Genomic DNA, 24489 nt, shown 5'->3' on the forward strand with positions numbered 1-24489 from the left:
GTATAACTTCAATAAATAATGTTTATTTAGTTGGATTGGATTTGTTAAATGAAGAGTTTAGTCAACAAAACTAATTTCAACATTTGAGAATCTTTATTTGTACATTGGTTACTTCTGTTTAATGATAATACATATATGATATAATAATATGTTGAAATATTTTTGTTTTTTTTCTCCATACCTATACAAATTTGAAGATTTGTAGCGACCTGTCGCTACCGTCGAAAGCGTTAGAAAAACCTTGGCCACGTTCATTTGAAAAAGCCTAATGTAACAATATTTTTTGCCTTTGCACTTATAGTTACAAATATTCAAGACCTAATCAGCTAAATAAGATAAATAATGTCTAATAATGTTTAAATGAAGTCTCATTATTACGTGGACTTCCCCAAACTCAGCAGGGGCAGGCAGGTTGGCTCCAGTGAATTGACAGTTCGTGTTGACCAATTTTCAAACAATTATTATTTTTTTTTTTTTTGAAAGGAATCTCGCTGTTGGCCTTAAGGGCCTTTACAGCTCAGCACGGGCTGTTTGGCGAGCTTAGCTCAGCCGGTCATACAAATTTCGTTATCGACTTCCTACTAATTATACTACTGTTGAAGCGCCCCCAGTTGGCAGCTGCCATATTATTATTATGAATTTGCAAGTTATTATACAACCCTTTGACAGTTGACATTCTTGACAGATATTTGAACTGTCGCTCAGATTAATTGCGAATCTGTCAAACGAAAAACAAAACCCAACAGCGCCAGCGGAAAACCTCGTCCAAAGTGTTTTTATATTAGAGAAATTAAGCCTAAATCCCAACATTACATTTAGTTGTTAAATGGCAAAATGGGTGATATTGATAATTCAATAAAGTTGAGTGTTAAGTGGAGTGGAAAGGAATATGAACTGCCAGAATTAGCTCAATCTGATTCAGTTGCGATGTTGAAAGTGGCCATCGAAAATGCCACTGGTGTACGACCGGAAAGGCAAAAGCTTTTGAACGTTAAATTTCAAGGTAACTGAATCTAAATGGATAGTATCTACGAGTTCATTCATAAAACACTACTATTGCTACTGCTAGCTCCTATTTTATCAAAGTTGTTTGTTTTTCATAACCCATCATAAATAAACATCAATAGTGTAAATTATATTTCATATTCACCAACATCACTGCTTTCCTTTTATTGTTATATGCTATATTTGCATAATATTCTTAACCTTTGTTGATATTAAAATTTTGTTGTTTCAGGCAAGGTAGCCACTGACAATTATACTCTATCAGAATTAAATCTTAAGCAAAACCTAAAAATAATGATGATGGGGTCATTAGAAGAGGCTATTGAGGGTGCAATGTCAAAACCAGATATTGGGGATGAAGTGGTCAATGATTTGGACATTGAGGAAGAAGAAATTGATGTAGAAAATCAGGAGGTATATCTTCATAAAACTCTAAAGACAACTTTTTATTTTTCCTTAAAGCTGTTAAATTGCTTTTTTTGTGTATTGAAACTAAACACATAGTACTTAGATTATTAATAGTTAAAGATATCTTATTTTTAATGCCTGTATGATTTTCAGATATACTTAGCAAAAATAAATAAGAGAGTAAAAGACTACAAAATAAAGGTGCTAAACGAGCCTCGCCCCAGCAAAAAGCTTTTAGTATTGGACATAGACTACACATTGTTTGACCATAGATCTGTTGCTGAAACTGGTTTGTATTGAAAAACTCTCTAACTAATTGACAAATATAAGTTTTACATGAAGCACTATAATAATAGTATCAATAAACATAAATCATCTCTTTCCAAATTTACATATAATAAATTTTGACAACTATCAAAAACATTTTTATTTTATGACATCTTGGAATGCCTTAATTTGGGCTTATTTAATATAGTAAATAATAATTCATTATGGCCATAGTATAATTTTAAATAATAGGGTATTGGTAACATTCAGAAATGAAACAAGAAAAACATGGCTAACAATGTCTCTTAATATCCTATGTTTTTGAAATTTTGTCACTTGGAAGATCTCAACTCTGAATATCATACCTGAGGATTGTATAGTATAATAAAAAAACATGAACCCTAATTAAGAAATCAACCTGTAACTTTTACATTTTGTGTTCCAGGTTTTGAACTAATGCGGCCATTCCTCCATGAATTTTTAACATCAGCCTACAAAGATTATGATATTGTTATCTGGTCAGCCACCGGAATGAAGTGGATCGAGGAGAAAATGAAACTACTTGGTGTGTCTGTGCACCCGGAATACAAGATCATGTTCTACCTAGACTACTTAGCTATGATCACTGTGCATACTCCCAAATATGGAACTATTGACGTGAGTATAAATAAAACTTATTTACATTTAAAATTAAAGAAAGGTCATTAATGAAAAGAGTGGTGGAAAGTTTCTTGCCAATTCTTGTCCGATCTACGCCCTTGACTTGCGAACTGCTAGTAAATGAGAATTTACAATTTATTTGAGTTTTTTGACATTCATAAGTGTACTTCTTTACCTATATGAATAAAGATATTTTTGTTTGTTTGAAAATGTTTAACAGTAAAAGACATGTGGTTGTTGTTGTGAGCATTGTAAATAATTAGATTTCAATTACTAATTTGGCTGTTTTGTATTCTTTTGCATCAAATAGTTACAATTCAAAGGAAATCAAATCTGAGTAACATATTCATAATTTATTTGTACAAACTATATCAACAAAACAAAACAAAAACTATTCATTTGTACTGTCATTCAACAAATATTTGACAAACTATCTGAAATTTTATGCTAAAAATGTCTTATATTTTGAAGTACCCATCAAGCTTGCACATTTCCAGGTGAAACCCCTTGGCGTAATTTGGGGCAAATACCCACAATACAGCTCGAAAAACACAATAATGTTGGACGATATAAGACGAAACTTTATTATGAACCCAAAGAGCGGACTCAAGATCCGTGCATTCAGACAAGCGCATTTAAACAGAGACAAAGACGAGGAATTACTGCATTTAATTACATATTTAAAGGACATTGCCACTTTTTGCGATGACTTTGATACTTTAAATCACAAGAAATGGGAGAAATATAGGCCGCCACGGAAGAGTAAACACGCCAGCAAGAGGAAAGCTGAGGATAATTCTGACAGCTCGGGGGCCGCTGCCAACTAACAAAGACTGATTAGTGATATTAATTAATTAGTATTTTTCTTGGTTATGTGCTGTTTTTTTGGCTCTGATAGACTGAATGTGAAAGTCAATACTGAGATTCATTATTTTTAAAAAAGAAATTTAGGTTTTGGAGAAACTACTTAACAGATGACGCAACGTCGTGAAATGACTTCAATAGATTAAAACGCAAAATTAAATAAATTTGATTTAAATTAAATTTACAAATGCGATTGTATATATATCTGTTACTAAACTGATTTTCATGCAATCTAGGTACAACTTTTTAACAAAATGCCTTAGATACAAAATTCCAAGTTTTTATATAATATTCATCATGTATACATAACGTGACCACACGTCCAGTTTTGAACAGGACTGTCCCTATTTCCAATTACGTGTCCCGGTGTCCCCTAAATGAAATGTGGGACGCAAAATTGTCCCGTTTTGAGAAACCGCGCGAAACTTAGAGCTGCAGAATATTAAAAAAAAATGTGGGACGCAAAATTGTCCCGTTTTGAGAAAGCGAGCAAAAATTTGAGCAGCAGAATATTATAAAAAACGTAGCAAGAGATTCATTCTTATTTGAAATCGTCACCTGCTGCTATATTTAAAAAAAAAATTCCTCTGATTAACTAGCTTAACATTTTGGGTACCTACCTATATTTAGTGATTCGTAACTGTTAGGCTAACTTTTTCTAAATAAATAACTTTTAACAACTGTTTTTTTTTTCACTAAACTAAATTAAACCAATGTCCCGTTTTGATAACTGGTCACTTTATGTATACCGGATACAGGATACACAAATCATGCATTTAGCAGATGTTAGAGTAAAAATTGGTATGCAGGCAAAACTGTATTAGCCTACCATTTTCAATTCACAACCTCTTATCTTCTCAGCTTTTCTACTTAAAATGAACCTTGTGTCATAGAAAATCTTGATTCGTCTCTTTCAAATTGTTACATTGTAAAGAGGAAGTTAATATTAATGTTGGTACATTACGAATTGCTAATTTGTTTAGGAATATTTACGTGATGTTGTTATTCAAGGAGACATCGTGACATTTCAAGTGACCTTCATTTTCATAGAATTCTAAAAATTATTTATAAATAAAAGCTGTGTTTAAGTACGATTTCCGATTCATATTTTTAACTTATTTTCTTTAGGATTACATCGTAAGCACATTTTTAATATTAAAACGCATAGTAAAATTTGTATTGAATCTAAAAATTATTTAATATTCTGAAAACAAATTATACATACAACATTAAAACATACTAGTATTATTTCTTAACTTAAAAGACATTAACGGGACTTAAATAATTACCAACCCATGTCAATAGTACGTTGCCACCCTTTATGCTGTATAAACATTTATTTAAATACTTAAATCCAAGTAACCTATACAAATTGTTTTACTCAAGTATTAATGCCCACTTAATTATCACTTAAAAGTATTATTATCACGGAATTAAAATGTTTTAAATAATTAGTCCCGACAAACAAATCCTTACTGTTTTTAAATCTAGTGCAGTTAACTGTTATGATGAGAAGTTCTTTTATATTTCTAAAGATTACGGTGAGAAAAAAATCTTATAATAATAAAATAAATTTCAAAATAATTGTAAGTATAATATGTCGAGAACTACATATTATACTCTTCGAAGGATCGATCATTGAGAACTAGCCCCTAGTTTAATATTTTCCTTTAACTTTTTAACCTTTAACTTAAATCCAATGTTAAACACCTTAACACCAATAAAAAATTATAATGGTTTGTGGTCAATTATTTCCTTGTTACCTCCAAATTGCATAATGTTACTAAATTCGCGATACTTTTATTACCCATGTATATTTATATTTCCGTAAAATTATAATAAAAACGTAATTAATATATCAAATATTGTTTCCGCAGCTCGACTATTTAACTATTTAAAAAAAAATTAATTAGTCCCTTTCACTTATTTAGATCAAATTTCTAGATAAGTATACGAGAATAAAGTTTTTTTTTATAAATTATGACGATGTTTTATTTTTGACTCCCAATTAACCTAAATACTCAGTAATTATCTTAATTATCATATCATAAGGGCCATTTCACGCGTCTTAAGCACGGTAAAGCCGTCTTAAATCTAAAGAGTATTTAACTGTACGTTCACTTCTTCCGTAATTTTGAATATTTATAAAAAAATTTTTTTACATGTACTGACTTTTCTTAGTAGATTGTTATATACATAAGTGATTTATATCCCATGGGCTAACTTTCAGTATTGTTTTTCTTTAAACATCCTTCACATAACACGTTATAGCGATTAATACACGCATACATTAACCACACATACGTGTATGTGACGATCTTCTCTTAAACGGCTGGACCGATCTGAATGAATTTTTTGTACGCGTTTGGATGGTGTAAATTCACAAATTTGCCCGGCTGCAGTCGATTAGCTAATAAAATATAAAAAGCAACGTGTTATAGGGATAAACGTTTGGCATATTCTCAAAGCCTTCTATTCTATCTGTATCTTAAAATTAGCCACTAGTATATTATATTTTACGTACATATATATATATGTATATTGTACGTAGTCTACAATTTCTTATTTTCAATGCTCTAACGAAAACTGTGAATACAACAGAGGGTGAATTTGTGTTTAAATTCTGTTTTCTATTTTAGTAAAAAGTATTTAAAATAATCTAATACATATGTTAAAAAATGCTAATAGCTAGAGCGTTTTTTAATATATTCGTAATACATCCTTGAGAATCGTAGGTACAAGGAAACATTAGTCCATAATATGGTTTGCTAAAACAATGATTAAAACATGTAGGTCAAAGTATACCATTAACATTCAGTATATTCCAGAACTCACACGTGTTAAGAATCACACTTATTATTCAGAGCGGGTGCGTTAGGTAAATTATGTTGGTGAAAACTTCTTAGCTGAAACAATTAAGTCACTTATAATTTATTTCGATGTACTACTATTAATGAAATCCGTTTAAAGGTAAATGGAGAAAGAACTAAGAACCTTCATTAAAACTGGTTAAGCAAAAACCAGGTCTCGCTAAAGAATTGGTACTTGTAATAAACAACCTTCAATATATACAATTCTTACACCGAGTGAGTTAACGATATATGTAGACTTACGTTTTTCAAATCTTAGCTTAAGAAAATATAAAACCTATAATTATGATTTCTTATTACTGTACTGCATAATCTAATAGTACCTAAACATAAAAATGTTGAAAAATTTACGTTTCCATTCATAGACTGATCTGAGAGCATAGCGACAAATCGACACAAATTTACAATAATAGGAAGGTACTATTTATATAGTCGTGTCCTTTAAAGTATTTGAATAAGTACAATTTCAATCTGAGATACTTTTTAACGTCTGAAATGTTTACGGACATGTCCAGTATTTGTGTGCAAGAACTAAGTCTTATATACTTCCCGACAAAGCTCGAGTATCAACAGTATAGCAGGTGCAAGACCGACTTCTTTACGTATTCGTCCGAGGCATGTGGGTTTTTTCAATAAATTTCCTAACTTGTATAAAAATGATAAATATTAATCGAAATAAAATTTAGTTGTGACGCTAGTCAAGGATGCAACTGTATTGATATTAAAATACCCCCCTTCCATAATTAATTAAACAGATTTTAAATAATTAGTAACCCTAATTAGAGACTGTCACATCTCACACCACCTGAGACTTGAACCGAAACCTCACACCATCAAACATACATCAATGAGCAGATAGATACCTTAACCTTCCTAGGATCCTGTTAGGAAATATATCAAGGACGCACTCATGCGTATACGATGCGGCGCAAAACGTTTTCGCTTATTTCATCAGATGACCCTGTTTGCCCTTTAAAAAACACACTAGCTCTGTAGGATCATTTGGCGTTTGGTTAATCAATTAAAACAATGATTAATACGTGTTACACTTATAAAATAGTAATTATGTGCATGAATTTAAACAACTATATAAATATTGATCGTGTCAGATATCAGAATCAAACATCCTCATAACAAATTATAAAATGTTAAAGAAGTCCTTCGATTAAAAATCACAAAATGTTAAAACAACATTCCGCGCTGTTTTCTTCGCCACAACACACGTTATTTGTTTCATAAGTTACTTTTAATTACCTAGAGAATATTAATACGGATCTCTATTATTTAAATATATCTATTAGAGTACATTAATTTTCTTCAGTGCTTTCTTTCGCGTTAGGAAGTGCGGTTCAAAATGTGGTTCCTGGTAATCGCTGCGATTTTCTGTTTGTATGTGTATCTGTGGTTGCGAATGTATCCGGGTAATCTACCGGTATATCCAGGTAGATTACCCTTACTCGGTAATATATCATTATTTTGGGGGAGCACTATAGGTAAGTTTATTTAAATTGAAGATTTATCTATTATTGTTGTTATCGTGAAGGTCTTTTCTTTTGTATCTGATGAGTGACCATTTGTTTTTTTCTAATAGGCAAGTAGGCCTGACATACGACGATTACATTTTTTGGTTTAAGTCATCCCGATTTCCTTACAATGTTTTCCTAAAATATACGCAAGTGTTAAATGCGGCTATTGACAGGAAGTCGAATTGACCGCTGGCCGGGATCGAACCTACGGGATTACGGGATGAGATTCGTACCCTTGAAGTTAATATCATAAAGATACCATAATTAATTATAAAATAATTTCAGTGGTAGGTTTTAAACCGACTTCAAAATAACATAAGGAAAGCTTCTTCAGCATGAAGCAGTCATATCTTGTGTTTAAGGGCCTGTTTCACAATGTCCAAATAAGCTATTTGTTACTTATTGGTATGATAAATAGTATTTTTGCGTTTCACGACTGTCAGATAGCGCTATACGTCATGAAATTCGAAGTATCTTATTTGGAACTTTTATCTTTCGAATAATTTATGTGTCGCATAGCTATTTGGCACTTTATCCATACATTGTGAAACAGGCCCTTAAACTCTTAATATGAACAATAACTAAGTCCTAGATACAGATTAACAAAAAACAACAGACTTGGGTTACATTTTCGTATCTATATTTAAATAAATTAAATACGCTCAATGTTCCTAGTTGGCATTCTTCATTTTCCTATCGGGTCCCAATCATGCCCACAAGTGACGCAAATATACGCGACTATCTTTGGTCTCTTAAGACAATTAATTTTAAATTTTGTTAAAACTTGCATTCCGATCGCAAATGGAATCCTTTATTTCAGTTATTACCGTTAACGTGACGTTCATAAGTGTACATTGTTACCTACATGAACAAATAAATGTTGATTTGAACGAAACGGTTTTTTTCAAATTTGATCGCAATTTTCAGAGATATGGGAGAAAATAAAGAAAGTGTCGATATTTTCAACTCAAAACGGTGACGTGGTGATATTCTACCTTGGAATTATACCAATTTATGGTAAGTTATAAAATATAATATAAAGGTTCCGTTAGACATTCGAAATCCACTTAGATGTACAGGAACTGTAGCCATGTATTACTTGATGATGTCTAAGGAAACGAAGAGAAATCATCTTTGGTGTGATTTTATTATTTAATACAGAAGCAATACCTATGGACAATAGGGGATTTAATCGTAATATCAAATTGCATAGGAATGGCAAACTCACGCTCTTTCACGTAATAATTAATAAAAATTCAATGGGTCTGTCGCAAAGAGTTCTCGGCTAAAGGGCTGAATTATTCTTTAATCATTCAAATACCAAACAAAATACATTGTCTTGTGGCTTGTTATTGAGTAGATAAAATCAAATCCATTCTCTTTGTTTCACAAGAAGGAACGCTAATTGGAATACGTTACTTAATCGAAGTTTTATATTCTTAATTTTTTAGCACAATGCGGTATGATGAAACTGCAAAGTTTACGTTTCTAAAGGGAACCTTTTACTATAAATAACTTAGAAATGAAATTATTATTTAGTAACATCCGAACCCAATAATTAATCCACAATCTCAGATTGAAGCAATCTGATCTCCTATCTGCACCCCAATAACCAAACCTACGAAGACGTTTTTGACGACGCGACGGATAGAATTCAGTATCTTCGCACTTTACACTCATATTTGATAATCAATGTAAACCAAATAAATTAAATAAAACCGTACAAATAATATTAAAAAATGCAAATCTATGACTAACACATATCAAATAGCTTTTTAATTATTTTAAAATCTAGTGTAAGTTAAAATCTTAAGATAGGATATTGGCACAGTTGAACTGTCATTTTTATACAAAGCTCTATCCACATATACCGATCCGACCTACTATGGATAGCTTGTATCGACAGATGTCTAATACCATCCGTGGATTGGTTATTGGCACACTTTTATCAATATTTGGTTTAATATGTATCACATGGTCAAAAATGGATTGAGATAGGTTATTGGGTTTGGGCGTAAGATAGCGGTACAAGTAGATAGATCAATTATAAAAATTCGCAGAATCAGCCATATATAAATAGGCATGCAAATGTCAGATTAATTTTTATAACTTCATATAGTGCAAACATTAACATAATGTCATAATAATAGGTAAGTTAAGTTATTAAAATTGATGTCAAACTTATATACTATATATACATATACTTATAACAAGCTATAAAGGCACCTTACCTTTAAAAAAATATATTCTATAAACTACATTTTACACTGGCTTTTATAAGCCGCCGACGTACTCATAGATCCTCGGGTACTGTAGATGTTTAAAGGTTGCTATGTGTATTGGGTAAAGATAATAAGATAAATAAGAATGTTAAGGCCTGATGTATGTCTTTGTAAAACATAGTACTTTTACCTTCTAGTAATAACTGATCCCGATGACTGCAGCAAAGTGATGAGCTCTAGCCTGCATCGTCCCGGGATTCTGAAGAAATTTTCGAGACGGTTGCTTGGTAATGGTCTGCTCGTCGGTCCAGGTAATTATATCGTCGTTAGTATTGTACTTTGAAATAGGATCACGATAAATCATTATATTAATAATTAGCGATGCGTTATTCCCACAATAGCCCATATCCCATTGCATATACATTTCTGTGTCTTTTATATTTATTCTTCATACACTGATGTATAGTCTACGCTCGTCACAATTTGTATTTAAGACGTGTAGATTTCCTTATTATGTTTTTCTTTATGATCATAAAAACATCAAAAAACCCGAGCCTTATTATGATATGAATCTACATCCGAAACCCATATAGTAGAGCTCAAATTTTGCGATAAAGTGCAAATTAGGTAATGGTAAAATACGTAGTGACAACCCTAGATATTATATAAACAAAGCCCACTAAATTAAACATACGTTATAATTATTGTTAATTGGTTATAACAACAGATACACACGCATACAGCGCTCAATGTAAAAACGATTGTTTTAATGAAACTGCTCTAAATTCGACAGATTTTATAACATTATATAAATATAATATAGGAGCTATGTTTTTACGATAATTTTAGTTTCATACGGAGCATAATAAAGCTTAAGGAATAACAAGTTTATGTCCCAAAATGTCAACAAGCGACACGTTTATCATAAATTTTTCCTATTAAAACAAAAAGTACTGTTAAAATACCAAAGTGCATATGCACTTACTACTTACTATGCTATTATTATTATAGCATACGGCATGCATATAGTAACATAATTTATCATTTGAATTCAGTATTTATATAGGGTAGGTGAATTTTAAATGCATGCATAAAATATACTTCTAATACACATCACAAACAACGGTAGTGTTATCCTAGAAATCAATTTTTGACAAAAATATTTATAATCTGTGACCCAGATGAGGAATTTTTTTAAAGTGTTTAAATACAATATTTGACGTAACTATTGTAGTTTCAGTATGGAAGGAGCACCGTAAACTTATAAACCCGACTTTCAATCAGCAAGTCCTGGACAGTTTTATCGTCATATTCAATTCGCAAAGCCGACGGCTGATGGAGCGCTGGAAGAGCTACGCCGGCATGGGGCCATTTGATCATCAACTTTGCTTGGAGAAGAATACATTGGAAACTGTTTGTTGTAAGGTTCTTATACATTGAGCCCTTATACTATCAAAATACGTTTTATAAAATAATCGTTATATTTTATAAACTTTTATATATTGCATTAATTATGGAGTATAAATATGCATAGAAAACCAAATGCAATAGCTACTGCATTAAAGTAATTGAATATACATATTACAATTTTAATTAGACTGGCAATAAATAAGGTCAAACGTAACGTTAAACTTTAAAAATATTAATTAAACTGCGTTCTATCATCGTATTGTACATACATCTACAATATGACCATGCAACAGTGGCGGAAGTGGCAGAGTGGACCCTGGGGCGGCACTTTGGAACCGAAGTTTTTATGCTACTTCAAAGAAATCGAAGAGATTTCTGCATGACGGTGTTTTACAGATAGAACTGTTGTTTGCAACAAAATTTGTTCGATTGATGTCTTCGATGACTTTCCCCTCTCACTTATCATTGTACATTCAGAATAGTAAACTTCAGTTTTCCAGAGACTGTATTACTTTAGAAAATCTGTTTACCTCTTCTCTCTTCCCCCATACATGTCAGTCCTACTGTTTGGATTTTGTGCTGAAAAATCGAATCGAACACAGCAACTAGAATCATATTTATATTTTATTTAACCTTCAAAAGTGCCATTTTAGGTGGTCTAATTCGAATTAATGATTTGACTTTTTTTTAAATTAGATTTTTTTGACATGTTCAAAGTTTGATTCTAGTTAGGTCGCGTGGCGTATGTGTTTGCGGCTTAACTATATATTTTTAACAAAATAAATAGTGTATAAGATTCTTTAATGTCACTTTGTACTTTTAGTGACAACAGCGGGAATCGACATCACAGACCAGAATGAGTTTAACGAAGAGTGTTTAATGGCCTACCGCACCGTCCTCAGCAGTTTGATGGATAGGGGCAGGAACCCGTTGCTTTACATCAACTGTATATACAATATGTCCAATTTAAAGAAAGACCAAGACCGTAATATAAAAATAACACACGATTTGACTAATCTGGTAAGAAAACTATTCTTCATTGTACAGAAATTTATTTTAGTATGAAATAAATCGTGATGCTTTATTTAATAATTAAAACAAATTAACGATAGATTTGTCATATTTATGTAATTGAAATACCCAATCTCAAATATAACTAAAGCGATTTTAGAGAAATTGTTACCTAAGGTTCCTTATTAGGTAAACTCAAAAATATAATCTCACTATGAGATTTAGTTTCAGTAATTGTTTTTAGAATTTTCAATTTAGTTTGAATAATTTTGCCATTCATTTAATATTTCCACAAGAAGCCCATATTAGAGAAACAACAAAATTGTGTTACTGATTCTTTATGGAGACATACTATTTTACAGGTGTTAAAACGAAAAAGAGAAGGATACAAAGAAATTAATAATAATAATTCTGGTAAGTTTAACTTTGACATTTAAATTAAACTTAAAGCAAGATTTACCGAGGGAGACAGAATATCTTAATCGGAATATCTTAGTGCTAAATTAAATTGAAATTAAAAGTATTAGTAAGCTCTCGGTCCCGAGATCACAATGGTTAAAAAAAATAACGGGACGCTGACACAGATCCAAGTGGGCGAAACCTCTAATATAAGCCCGCTCCACTGGGATCTGAGAAAAGGCCACTTAATCTTTTTTTTTTTTAATTTTTTTTTCTGGTGGGACCCCTACATCCTAGCCTATCACGCACGCAATCAGGCAGATTTGTGACGGAGTGGCTAAGCAGCAGGCGAGTGTCGAAATCTTCCCTTTCCTAAAAAGGGACATTATTAACATGGAGGGTTGGCGTCTCTCGCCGGGCCCGGGCGACAACTACTCCGGAAACATTGTCATAATATTTATGGGCGAGTTGGGGCCCGCTGCCCGCTGCCCGGCGCCACCCGCGCAACCTCTCGTGCTATTTTTGTCAGTGACATGTCTGACGATCTTGCCGCAGAATTTTTCCCGCTGCGATCTGTGCTCAGGCAACATGTCGGATAGCCCATCCCGGGATACCCTCATACCAGTCTAAAGCTCCAGATCGCACCTGTCCCTTTTAAAGGTAGCGATGACGAACGACAAAATATTAGACCTTCAATATAAAAGAAGACAAATCGGGTTTTCATGACACTTACCATTATCCGATATACGAATTCCAGATTCAATGTTCAAGCCATTCCTACACCGTTTGCTAGAACTAACGAGCAGACTGAGTGAACAGGACATTCGAGAGGAAATGAACAATATCATCCTCACTGGCTTCGAAACCAGCTCGGGAGTGCTGCTTTTCTGCCTACTGCTAATTGGGACATATCCTGATGTACAAGAGAAATGTCTCCAAGAGTGAGTATTTTTAAATGTCTTAGCACTGTAGTCGCAGTCGTTCATTAATTTTTTTTATTTTGGTTTCAATATTATCATTTTTAATGTATATCATTTTAAATGATTATATTGAATATGCCACATAGAATGATAATAATAATAATTTATTTTCACCCATATAACAATAAATAAGATTACAATAGAGAAGATATTGGGAGACTGGTTTCCAAACTAAAATTCGTGAATAGCTACAATCATCCTTTAAATTCGATTAATTAACTTTTACTAAGTGATTTAAGTAAATTAAACTGAAATATTAAATAAATATAGAATGAAACTACAGGGACAGTTAAACTTGTCGTTGAACAAATAGAATACCAAATATCGCAATTTAGTTATTGTATTTTAATAGAAGAATTAATTATTAGCTTATAATATATATAAACTATAACTATCAAATCTACAAAACGTTGGGCGATTGGGAGCAACACCTGTTCAAATTATAGCGCCTAAAGTATTGTTCTTGGCAAATAAGTCAGCCAGTATCATTACATTTACTTCAAAAGTTTTTCCAACTATATGACACGACTACATTACGCACGCAGGATCAACGAAGTCCTGGGTGAATTAGACAGGGACGTGACAAAAGAAGACTTATCACAACTAAAGTATCTCGAAGCCGTGCTCAAGGAGACAATGAGATTGTGTCCTGTCGTTCCCATGACCGGGAGGATTATTACAGAAGACATGCAGCTTAGTATGTATCATTTATACAAACAGCTTATTTATATATTATAAAGGTTGTTATGGTTTTTATATAAACCATAATAATAAAAAGGTATTACAACAATTTGATTAATGTAATCAGGGTCAAGAATTACGTTTATTACATATTGACAGTCTAATTAAAAATAGAAGAAAATTTATTTTAATTTGCAAGAACATATTCAAGAGTACCTACTCCACCGAATCTTGAACTCTTGAATCTATGGAATGACATATACATGACATAAAGAAGCAGAAATAGTGGAAAGTTAAACGAAATATAGTAAAAAATTATTATATACTTTAAGAATTCCCCTTAACGCTAATGCTGGCCTAGTGTTCTTTGTAGTTTTTTTAATAAAAATAATACTATGTTTAGAAAACGCAGTCCTACGTAAAGGTCATCTGTGCGTTGTGTCGCTGTATGGAGTGTTGAATCACCCCATGTGGGGAAAGGACGTCAACGAATTCTCACCCGAACGCTGGCTCGACCCCACCCGTCTACCACAAAATCCCAATACCTATGGAGTTTTCGGCTACGGGAGGAGGAATTGTATTGGTAAATTAAAATATATACTGAACTATATGCATATTAATGTATAAGTTATCTTACAGCTAACCTAACTATTATAAAACAAAACACTTAGACAATATACAAAGCCAAAACATTGACGATATAACAAAAAGTAAAGTATTGAAATTGATTAAATTTTTCAATGCTGTAAGCGTAACTGAACTAAGAATTGAAGTTACTTTTGGAATTCCATGTTCGCAATATACTGTGTTAAAATGATGTAAACTTTTAATAAAACACTTTTTTACGGATTATAGTTATGTATTATTGTATTTAAACTTATAATTATTTGGACATAATTTTAAATTTAAACCGACGTTTCGCGTGCTTTACAGCGTGCGTGGTCACGGTGACTGAAGACAAAGGTGTTAAATGTCAAAAAGTATTACAGCAGCAGAAAATTTTTTGTGTTATCTGTATTTATTTCCCCGGAGTTGGTATCGACTAAAAGATGTAGGGTATTAAATGTGTAAAAGTTATGTTAATAAAAGACAATACTATCATGTAAACTTACTTTTTTTTCAAATCTGTGTATATTTTGAAATAAAGCAAAGCTTTCTTTAGTCATATAATATAATAAGTAATCCTAACTTACTTGACTATTTAATTTACGTATTTTTTCAGGTAAAGTGTATGCGATGATGACAATGAAGGTGACTCTGGTACATATTCTTCGGGCATACCGGGTTAGCGGACAATACCATCAAATGCGGATCAAAAATCAGGGTATCAATAAGCCAGCTGACGGACATCACATTTCTATAAATCACCGATAATATTAAGTAGTACATTTATTATTGATTAATAGTTTTTGTTGCGATGAGTGTAGTTAAACAGTTATGCAAATAATTTTTTCGTTAGTCATGTCGGATATGAGTCCGATCTCGCTACAATTATAAGTCGTAACACCTGTAGTACCGAAATACAACGATGTTTCTAATTTGTTAAATTATTAAATATTGAATGTTGTATTGTTTTTCTAAACATTAATTACTCTCGAATTTTAATAGTACAAAATAAAAAATTGTTATCATATACATGATTTTTAAAATAACAAACAAATGTTTTATTTACTTTTACTAACGATATGATTAGTCGGAAGGTATTTAACGGTTGTGTGTTAACATTCGCTGCGGCTGCGCTAGATTAAGACTTAGAAGACTAAGAAGGCTAAGCTGTTACCGTGTCCTGCCTCGGCTGATTGTTGGTGGATCCGTGGGGTTTTAGTGGGTGGCGTGTCCCACATAACCCTTCACTTCAACCGTGCCGCGGGAGGGTATGCGTAAAGTCCCCACGAAAAAAAAAAGATTAAGACTTACTTGTAGTGCTGTTCAAGTCACATACTTCCAGTACCAAGAATGCCCTATGCGTTACGACTTCCATTTTACCGTACGTAGTCCTCACTTCTAACCTCCACAGAGACACGGAAAGTCCATAGGTGGTTTTGATGTGTACCAAACAGTAGGTTCCACACTTGTGTATACACAACTGCAGTCGCACGGGGTTCTAAGTAATGTCATAAAAGTTACAGGATATTTTTCAAATGTTTGATTTTTGCCGAAGCTCACGAATGGCCTAGACAGGAGAATGAGCTAAGACTTAAAATATTAGAGTAGCGATTAAAGTAATAATTAAATACATATTCGTTGCTTCCAAAACACCGTTATATGTATTGTATTCCTTGTTCTTATATGAGGGTCATTTACCGACAATTTTCTCGCTTTAGGTTAATTTTCACGTGTTAGAGTTTTAGGTTTTTTATAGATGATATTATAAGAAGAGTTTTAGATTTGCCGCCATTTAACAAAAACAAATGACAAATGAATGCAAAATACTACATTACCAAAGACTTCTAAAATTTAAATTCCAAAAAAGTTTTCATTAGCAATGTTTGTAACTGGCCTGTTCTAAAGATTTTATACTTACAGATTATAAAGTTAAATTATTTAACTATGACTGATTAGTACATAATTAACCTTATTTATATATATATTTTATATTTTATAATTAATTCAAGTATTTTCTTTCCTAACGTTACTTCGCCTAGTATCAATTTTTGACTAGGTTCTGTAGAAGTTCGTTTATGATTAAAAAACACCGGTAAACTTATTAGATATTTTATATTAGACAAACATTTCTATTATTAAGTGATACGCCACCTATGAATATATATTCCCAGACAAGCCAAGAGTGTATGTCACTCTTAGGTCGGTAGTTCTTTTCTGAGCATCGTGATCAACACCAAGAGAAAAGTTTGCTATGCTGCAGCTATTATTGTGGTGAAAAGTTGTGAGGACGCTAAGACTTTCGCTGGATCTTTCTGATTGGTTTTGTTTTCCTTGCAAGGTTTTGCTTTAAAGTATAATGATGAATTTTATCCATATTTATTTATTTAGGTAGGAAATAAAAAAATATAACCAAATTAACACATTGAATATATCCACAAAAAGTTTCACGGATAAAAGAGATACAAAGCAAACAGATAAGTAGACAATCCATCAGAAAATATATCGGGACAACGACAAAAATATTAGTAGATATAATAATGAAATATTATTTTCCTAAGACAAGGCTTAGTCAAATACTAGTTTTTTTAACTTATACTTAGATGAGGTAGTAGGGGAGTGCGAAAAAAAGTCAATATTAGTGGCAAAATCCAACGCAGAACACATTTTTCGAAGAGGGTCTCGGTACCCAAATTTGGATCTGGGAGTCGGAAGCTTAAAGGTTAAAGGTATGAAGTATGAACATGGAATGAAAAGAGTTCGAGAAGATCTGAACATGTCAGTACGTTTAAACATCTATCAAATTACTCCTACTTCTCAAAGAAAGTAAGTTCTATTGGACAGGCCTATTCCAACTGCACAAGCGTCATTTACAGGTGGATGAATGTGGTTTTAGAAAGATCTGGTAACACGCGTTTTAAAACCTAACATGCGTTATTCTTATCACACTCATTTGGTAGTGGTCATACCCAAATACACCGAGTACACTCGATGTGGTTTGTTATTATTAATACAAAATGAACCTGAATATTGGGAACCTCGCAATCTGTAAGTTGCATGAATCGGTCCCTAATATTATAATTAGTATATCGACAAAATGGTAATGAGCCGGCTATTAACGGAATTTATTATTATTTCATTGTTTTTCTCGCATCTGTAACGATCATATAATGTGGATTTTGTTTATTGCGGCATTTTGTTGTTTATATTTGTATACAAGGGTACGGTTGTATCCGGGAAAGTTTCCGGTTTATCCTGGTGCTATACCATTGCTGGGAAATGTTTCTATACTTTCTGGTGACACAGAAAGTAAGTATTTCTTTAAATTTAAAGATTTATTTTTGATTGTTTAGTAAAAAATATTTTGTAGTTACATTATTTATTTATGCATTTCATTTGGATACCTTCTGCTTTTCATTTTGCCGCGATAAACAAACTTTTGTTAAATCCTAAAAGTAAGATCAAGTTAACTGACAGAATACTGGACCAATTTTGAAATAAACAATTATTATAATACAATAATTTGCCATTAATATGCATGTCTCGTTAAAATCTCTCTGAGAAAAACAATAACATGGTTCCCTGGAAGAGATCGGTCTAAAGTGTTAAGGCCGCCAAATGCTATCCTTTTTATTTAATTATTTATATTGTACTGTAGTAAAACAGCTGGAGCTGAATGTAGAAGTGACAGGATGAAAGAATGAATTTGAATTGAATTAGAGGTAATGCTAATCCTCAATTACTCAATACCATGAAATTTGGCCCTGCCGCCTCCTTCCTTCGAGGACTCGAGACTTCTGGTCTCTTGCCAAAGCTATAGGCGATTTCTGTCAGCTCTCTATTACCACAATGCGCAAACAATCAACAATGGACGCGAAGCGGATGGCCGATCTTCTGGGACTTTTCATGGATCAGCTGGACGGGCAAGGAAAGGCACCACCGACATTATGATACTTCTATGCCTGAAGATATTCCTTCTGATGGACGTGACTAAAGGAAAATAAGAGAAAATAATTACCGTATTTTCGAATCGTATGGTTAGCGTCCGACCTGGTATCTTAACATCTAAATCTAATTGCCAAGTTTCGTAATAATAAGTTTCTTATAAGATATGATAATATTAAATTTTTCCTTTTCAGAAGTATGGAAAACCATAAAGAAAATATTCAAATTTTCCTTTGAAAACGGTGATATAGTTTTAATTTATTTTGGTCCCATACCTTTTTACAGTAAGTATAAGTCAGTGTATTTGGTTTTGGTTAGTTTTAAAAAAAAATTTTTTTGTTCAATAATGATGAAAGTTATGGAAAGTGAGGTGGGGACATACAATATACATATGTACAGAAGAATAATTTAAAAACAGTACGGAGCCAACATTGTAATAATGTATGTATAGCGATGTATTTAATTATGTATGAAATGAAAAATAATTATTCAATTTACTTTAAGTTGCCACCGGGCATGACCTAATAGTTTTTAAAATTATAAAATTCTAATTACAATATGGACTTAAAAACTCCAGGGTGGTATGGGCTGCTTAGTTATCTATATATTTATTTATCTTTTTAGATATATTGTGCCCAAGCTACTGAAATCAGTTTTACGTTGTATCAACCAAAATATATTATAAATGTAAAAAATGATTTGATTTGATAAAAGTTTTATAAATTTCAGTAATCACAGATCCAGATGACTGCAACACAGTATTGTCTTCGTGTATGCACCGGGCAGGTGTCGCAAAGAAATTTACGAAAAATTTTGTCGGAAATGGTCTGCTATTCAGTCCAGGTACTAGTCTCTGAACCGTGGTAGAATGTCTTAAAATCAGATTCAAAATGGAATCTAAGAGCGAACTTTTTTTCGTCGTGTAAAAGCAAAAAAAACTTGGTGATTAAAAAGAGTGGCGGAGAGTTTATTGCCAGTTCTTCTCTTCCGTTCTACGTCCTTGATTTGAGAACTGGCAGTAAATGTAAAATTAGAAGCATTCAATGTATATTTCTTTTTTGACAAATTAAAATTATTTTTATTAACAGTTTCAATATGGAAGGAACACCGTAAGCTAATCAATCCGACCTTCAACCAGCAAGTACTGGACGGTTTTATAGAAACATTCAATTCCCAAAGTCGACGGCTGGTACAGGAATGGCAGGATTATGCTGGCAAAGATTCATTTAATCAGCATGTGTGTTTAGAAAAGAATGCTTTGGAAACTGTATGTTGTAAGTTGAGAGCCCGCTGTTACTGGGCCCCATCTAGTGTTTGTGGCGTCGTTGAGTTTTAGTGTGTATGTACAGATTGCAAGTCCCACATAACCCTTCGCCCTAAGTAGCCGTGCAGCGAAAGGGATACGTAGTGCATTCCACAAAATAAAATCTTTATCCAAACCGCAAAAACATGGACTATATTAAAGGCTTGCCTCCTAACCCAGACTGTTATTGCTTTTGCTTGTCTTTCTTACGTAGATTTATACTATTATTTTAGTATTTCCTAGTAAGAGTAATGATTTCTTACAGTAACAACAGCAGGAGTAGACCTCACTGATCAGAATGAATTTAATACTAAATGTTTGATAGCTTTTCGTGGTGCTTTCAATTCTCTAGCGAAGAGAGGTATGAACCCACTGCTCCATTTTGACTGCTTATACAATATATCCAATACGAAGAAAGAGGAACTCCAACACGTCAAAATTACACACGAATTAACAAATATTGTAAGTGATTGATTATTGCTATTCGTTAAAGATATCAGTATTTTTAAAGTCTTTTCCTTCTGGACGTCTGCAAGACGTGTCATCTTTACTAATATTTTAAAACTCAAGAGTTTATTTTTTGTTTTATTTCTATTCGAATGTTGCTTGCCAAACTAATTCAGCTAAGTTCGATGGCGGTTATAGAAGGGATGTTCAAATAAATGAAACACCATATTTGAGCTCCGTAGACTACGGGATCACCGAGTGGGGTTTCTTGCCCGCAGATCGCCTAGGTTTTTCAAGTATCTTTAATCGTTTTAAACAAGAGCTGAGAGCAAGAACTAACAAAAAATTTAACTTCAGTTTTTACGGGTTCTGAAAACTAAGTAACACAAATGTTACATATAAAGAATATAAATTATATTACAATTTATTTATCTATTAAATCTACGAGCTCTTTTATCACAGTCTAAATTGATGTTTTGCTATTTATTGACTACAAGTGTAAGATCGTTAACATTTCGTTTTCCCTTTTTATTATCGATATTAGAACGGTTAGGTAATAGGTAAATATATAACTCGCACAATAATTGTTTTCAATAACAGTGGATTCCTAGTTTCTTAAACGCATCTCAAACACTTGAATTCTTTTTTATTGAATTCGAAAGAGTCACGTCTGGTTAGGTGAGGTGGTTTAAGCTTCAGACAATTCGTAAAACGCGACGTTTTTTCACGATATTATTAAATAATTACATATAACATAATTTTCCTCCGTAAATAGGTTTTAAGGAGGAAAAGAGAGAGTCAAGATAAGGAACAAAATGAGAAATCTGGTAAGTCAATTTTTGGCATTTTGTAATTATGCAGTATCCACAAAACCCGACTTTCAAATATTATTTAAAACAGATTTGACAATAATTATAATAGCTAGATAGTATTAAGTGGTGAGAATAAAAACTATTATTGGGATTTAATATCGGTTTGGTTGTGTTGATAACAAAAGAACGGAACGCGCCGTCGCGTCGTTTAGTTATATATTTTGCATTCTCTTGAACCCTATGTAGAAACTTTGAATAAAATAATTGAATAAGAACTCTACTACTACTGTTAAACAAGGAATAGTCCATGCTTCAATGCTCTGTGCAAGTAAGGCGATTCGGAGCTACTTTTACAGTAATTCTTTTTTGATTTTAGAAACGAAATTTAAGCCGTTCTTAGACAGACTTCTAGAATCATCGGACAAATTGAGTACGCAAGACTTAAAAGATGAAACGAACGGTATGATTATTGCCGGCTTTGAGTCCACTTCCGGAACACTTTCCTACTGCCTGCTGCTGCTAGGAACACACAATTATATACAGGAAAAATGTTACCAAGAGTAAATAGTTGTTTACAAGAACTTTTCATAGTTAATAATTAATTATTCTTTTCGAAAATCGAATATTTAATAACCTAACTTAATTATTCGTTCAAAAAGTTCTAATTTCGATTGAAGCGCATGGTGTATTTTTAATTTTATTTACAAATTATGATATAGACAGTATCTAAATCTGCAGTAAAGGATATAAACTTAGATTTGTTTTTTTCATGAATTGGTTCAGCGGTAGATACATACTTTTCTTTTATCATTTAGCAGTCTTTTTTCTTATAGAATAAACGAAGTGTTCGGTGATTCAGACCGAGACGTTACCAAAGACGACTTACCCCGACTTAAGTACATTGAAATGGTACTCAAAGAGACTATGCGGCTGTGTCCTGTTGTACCGTATACTACGAGAATTATTACTGAAGATTTACAACTTAGTAAGAAAAAACATATTTATTCATAATCGTGAATGAAGGTTATTTACATTTAAAAATTAAAACTTTATTTACTTACTTTTAATTTATTAATTAAATATATAGTAATAGGAAAGTTTGAATTTCGTAGTGCACAATAGTGTTTATAAAACAATCAATAGCAATTAATTTTTCGTACTATGTTTTAGAGAATGCAGTTCTGCGCAAAGGCCACCTATGCTTTGTGGGGCTGTATGGGGCCATGCATCACCCCACGTGGGGACCTGACGTAGAAGAATTCGTGCCAGAGCGTTGGCTGGATACCAGCGGTCTGAGTCCCAACGTTTTTGCCGCATTTGGACATGGGAGACGGAATTGTGTCGGTAATATTTACCTATCGTTATTACTACTGTTTACTAGAGTAAATCTACGTGAAGCGTTTATTATCAATCCTGGGGTCATGCGTTCAGATCCCGGCAAACCAACAACTGGGTTTCACTTGTCCCTTCTCTAGACCATCCTAGTTTTGGTCCTGGTGTGTACGACAAGCAATCCGATCTTACCATAAACAGTTGTTTATCCTACTTGTAAACCACTTCTCTTTATACGTTACTAGTGAGTAGTGACCCGCCCCAGCTTCGCACGGGTGCAATGCTGATGAAAAGCAGGTTTTTATTATGTATTGTTATTTCCGTCGCTGGAAAGCTCCGATAATATACGCGTTTGATCGCTGCTAAATAAGATGTAATAGGCTGTATAGATCTATATTAAATGAACAATGTATTCAAGGTATTTAATTGGTTAAGGATTGATGCTGTATTGGTTAAAATCGCTTCGAAAATTAGCCATTATGTGTCGTAAAAAGTAAATGACAAAAAAAGTTATTATGGGTTATCCATAAGAGATAGACATATACCATCACGGACTATTCTGTAGACCATTTCATTGTGTACAATACTTAGTACATTATTTTGATAAAACTCGTAAGGTTCAGCCTGCGTTTGCAATGTAAGCGGAAAAAATGTTATTATTTACGACATCACATTAGAAACCTCAAAAATAACAGTACCTCTCCACTATTTAATGGATGTTATTATTCATATTAACCTTCCTCTTGAATCACTGTATCTATTATAAAAAAATCGCATCAAAATCCGTTGCGTAGTTTCAAAGATTTAAGCATACAAAGGGACATAGAGACAGAGAAAGCGACTTTGTTTTATACTATGTAGCCAATACATACATGGCCAAAAGACCTGAACATTTCCTTTCGTTTCCTAGTCCTCTTGTCATCCACACTGTATACCATAAAGGCACACAATAGGCAATACTATTAATATCTTGTGACAAAAAATCAACAAAATTGATGCAATTTAAGGGACTTTGTGGATACAAAAAAATACTCTTTATGTGTTTCAGTAAACAATGTTTATTGTTTTGCGTACCTTTTGCGCTTGGGGCGGTAAAGAGGAACCACCTGGAACTATCTAAATAACTACAAAAAGAAATTTAAAAAAATACTTAATTCCACCGTCTATCGCAAATTTTCTTTTTCCAATGAGACTAAACATTCTTGGGTTTGTACTTCTAAAGGTCTATCACATAACTAAACATTATGTATGCAGGTAAAGTCTACGCAATGATGACGATGAAAGTGTTAGTAGTACACATCCTTCGCGCATATAGATTAAGCGGCGAGTACCACCGAATGCGCATAAAACATTTGGGAATAAATAAACCTGCCGACGGACACCAAATTACCTTATATAACCGATAATATATAATATTTTGTATTCAAAATAAATTATTATCGCTCTATAGGTTTTTTATTCTATTACTCTATAGAATTTTTTTTCTTACTTTAAATTTCACAAAAAAAGAGTGCTTTATGTAAATTACAATCTAACCTATATATCACCTATAACCTATCAGCAAGCATGTTTCGGATTTCAAAACACATCAATATGATAATATCAAAACAATACATAACATTAAAGTACGTTTAAATATAAAATAATTTTCATAACTTCACCGAAACTCTTATCCTAATGAACTTAAACTAACAATTGCAATCTACTCAGATAATGATACCAAATATTTACCATAAACATAACT

The 24489-nt window shown here is 32.6% G+C and overlaps 3 protein-coding genes across 3 annotated transcripts; all 3 read left to right on the plus strand.

Annotated features, from left to right (window-relative positions):
- Nucleotides 1-719: 719 nt before the first annotated feature.
- LOC110994073 (ubiquitin-like domain-containing CTD phosphatase 1) lies at nt 720-5185 on the plus strand. Its single transcript, XM_022260562.2, has 5 exons — nt 720-1003; nt 1238-1419; nt 1567-1702; nt 2126-2337; nt 2838-5185. Exons 1-5 carry the CDS (start codon nt 835-837, stop codon nt 3165-3167), a joined length of 1029 nt encoding a protein of 342 aa, XP_022116254.1. The 5' UTR covers nt 720-834; the 3' UTR covers nt 3168-5185.
- Nucleotides 5186-7225: 2040 nt separating this feature from the next.
- Nucleotides 7226-15936, plus strand: LOC110994068 (cytochrome P450 4V2). The gene is made up of 10 exons (XM_022260557.2): nt 7226-7567; nt 8528-8617; nt 10020-10133; nt 11057-11242; nt 12056-12252; nt 12606-12657; nt 13400-13583; nt 14168-14319; nt 14707-14886; nt 15526-15936. Exons 1-10 carry the CDS (start codon nt 7429-7431, stop codon nt 15675-15677), a joined length of 1446 nt encoding a protein of 481 aa, XP_022116249.2. The 5' UTR covers nt 7226-7428; the 3' UTR covers nt 15678-15936.
- Nucleotides 15937-18066: 2130 nt separating this feature from the next.
- LOC110994067 (cytochrome P450 4V2) lies at nt 18067-24151 on the plus strand. The gene is made up of 10 exons (XM_045629974.1): nt 18067-18215; nt 19046-19135; nt 19581-19694; nt 19940-20125; nt 20420-20616; nt 21377-21428; nt 21790-21973; nt 22247-22398; nt 22584-22757; nt 24000-24151. Exons 1-10 carry the CDS (start codon nt 18077-18079, stop codon nt 24149-24151), a joined length of 1440 nt encoding a protein of 479 aa, XP_045485930.1. The 5' UTR covers nt 18067-18076.
- Nucleotides 24152-24489: the final 338 nt, after the last annotated feature.

The sequence above is a fragment of the Pieris rapae genome, chromosome 11 (assembly GCF_905147795.1).
Source record: "Pieris rapae chromosome 11, ilPieRapa1.1, whole genome shotgun sequence".
NCBI classification, from domain to species: domain Eukaryota; kingdom Metazoa; phylum Arthropoda; class Insecta; order Lepidoptera; family Pieridae; genus Pieris; species Pieris rapae.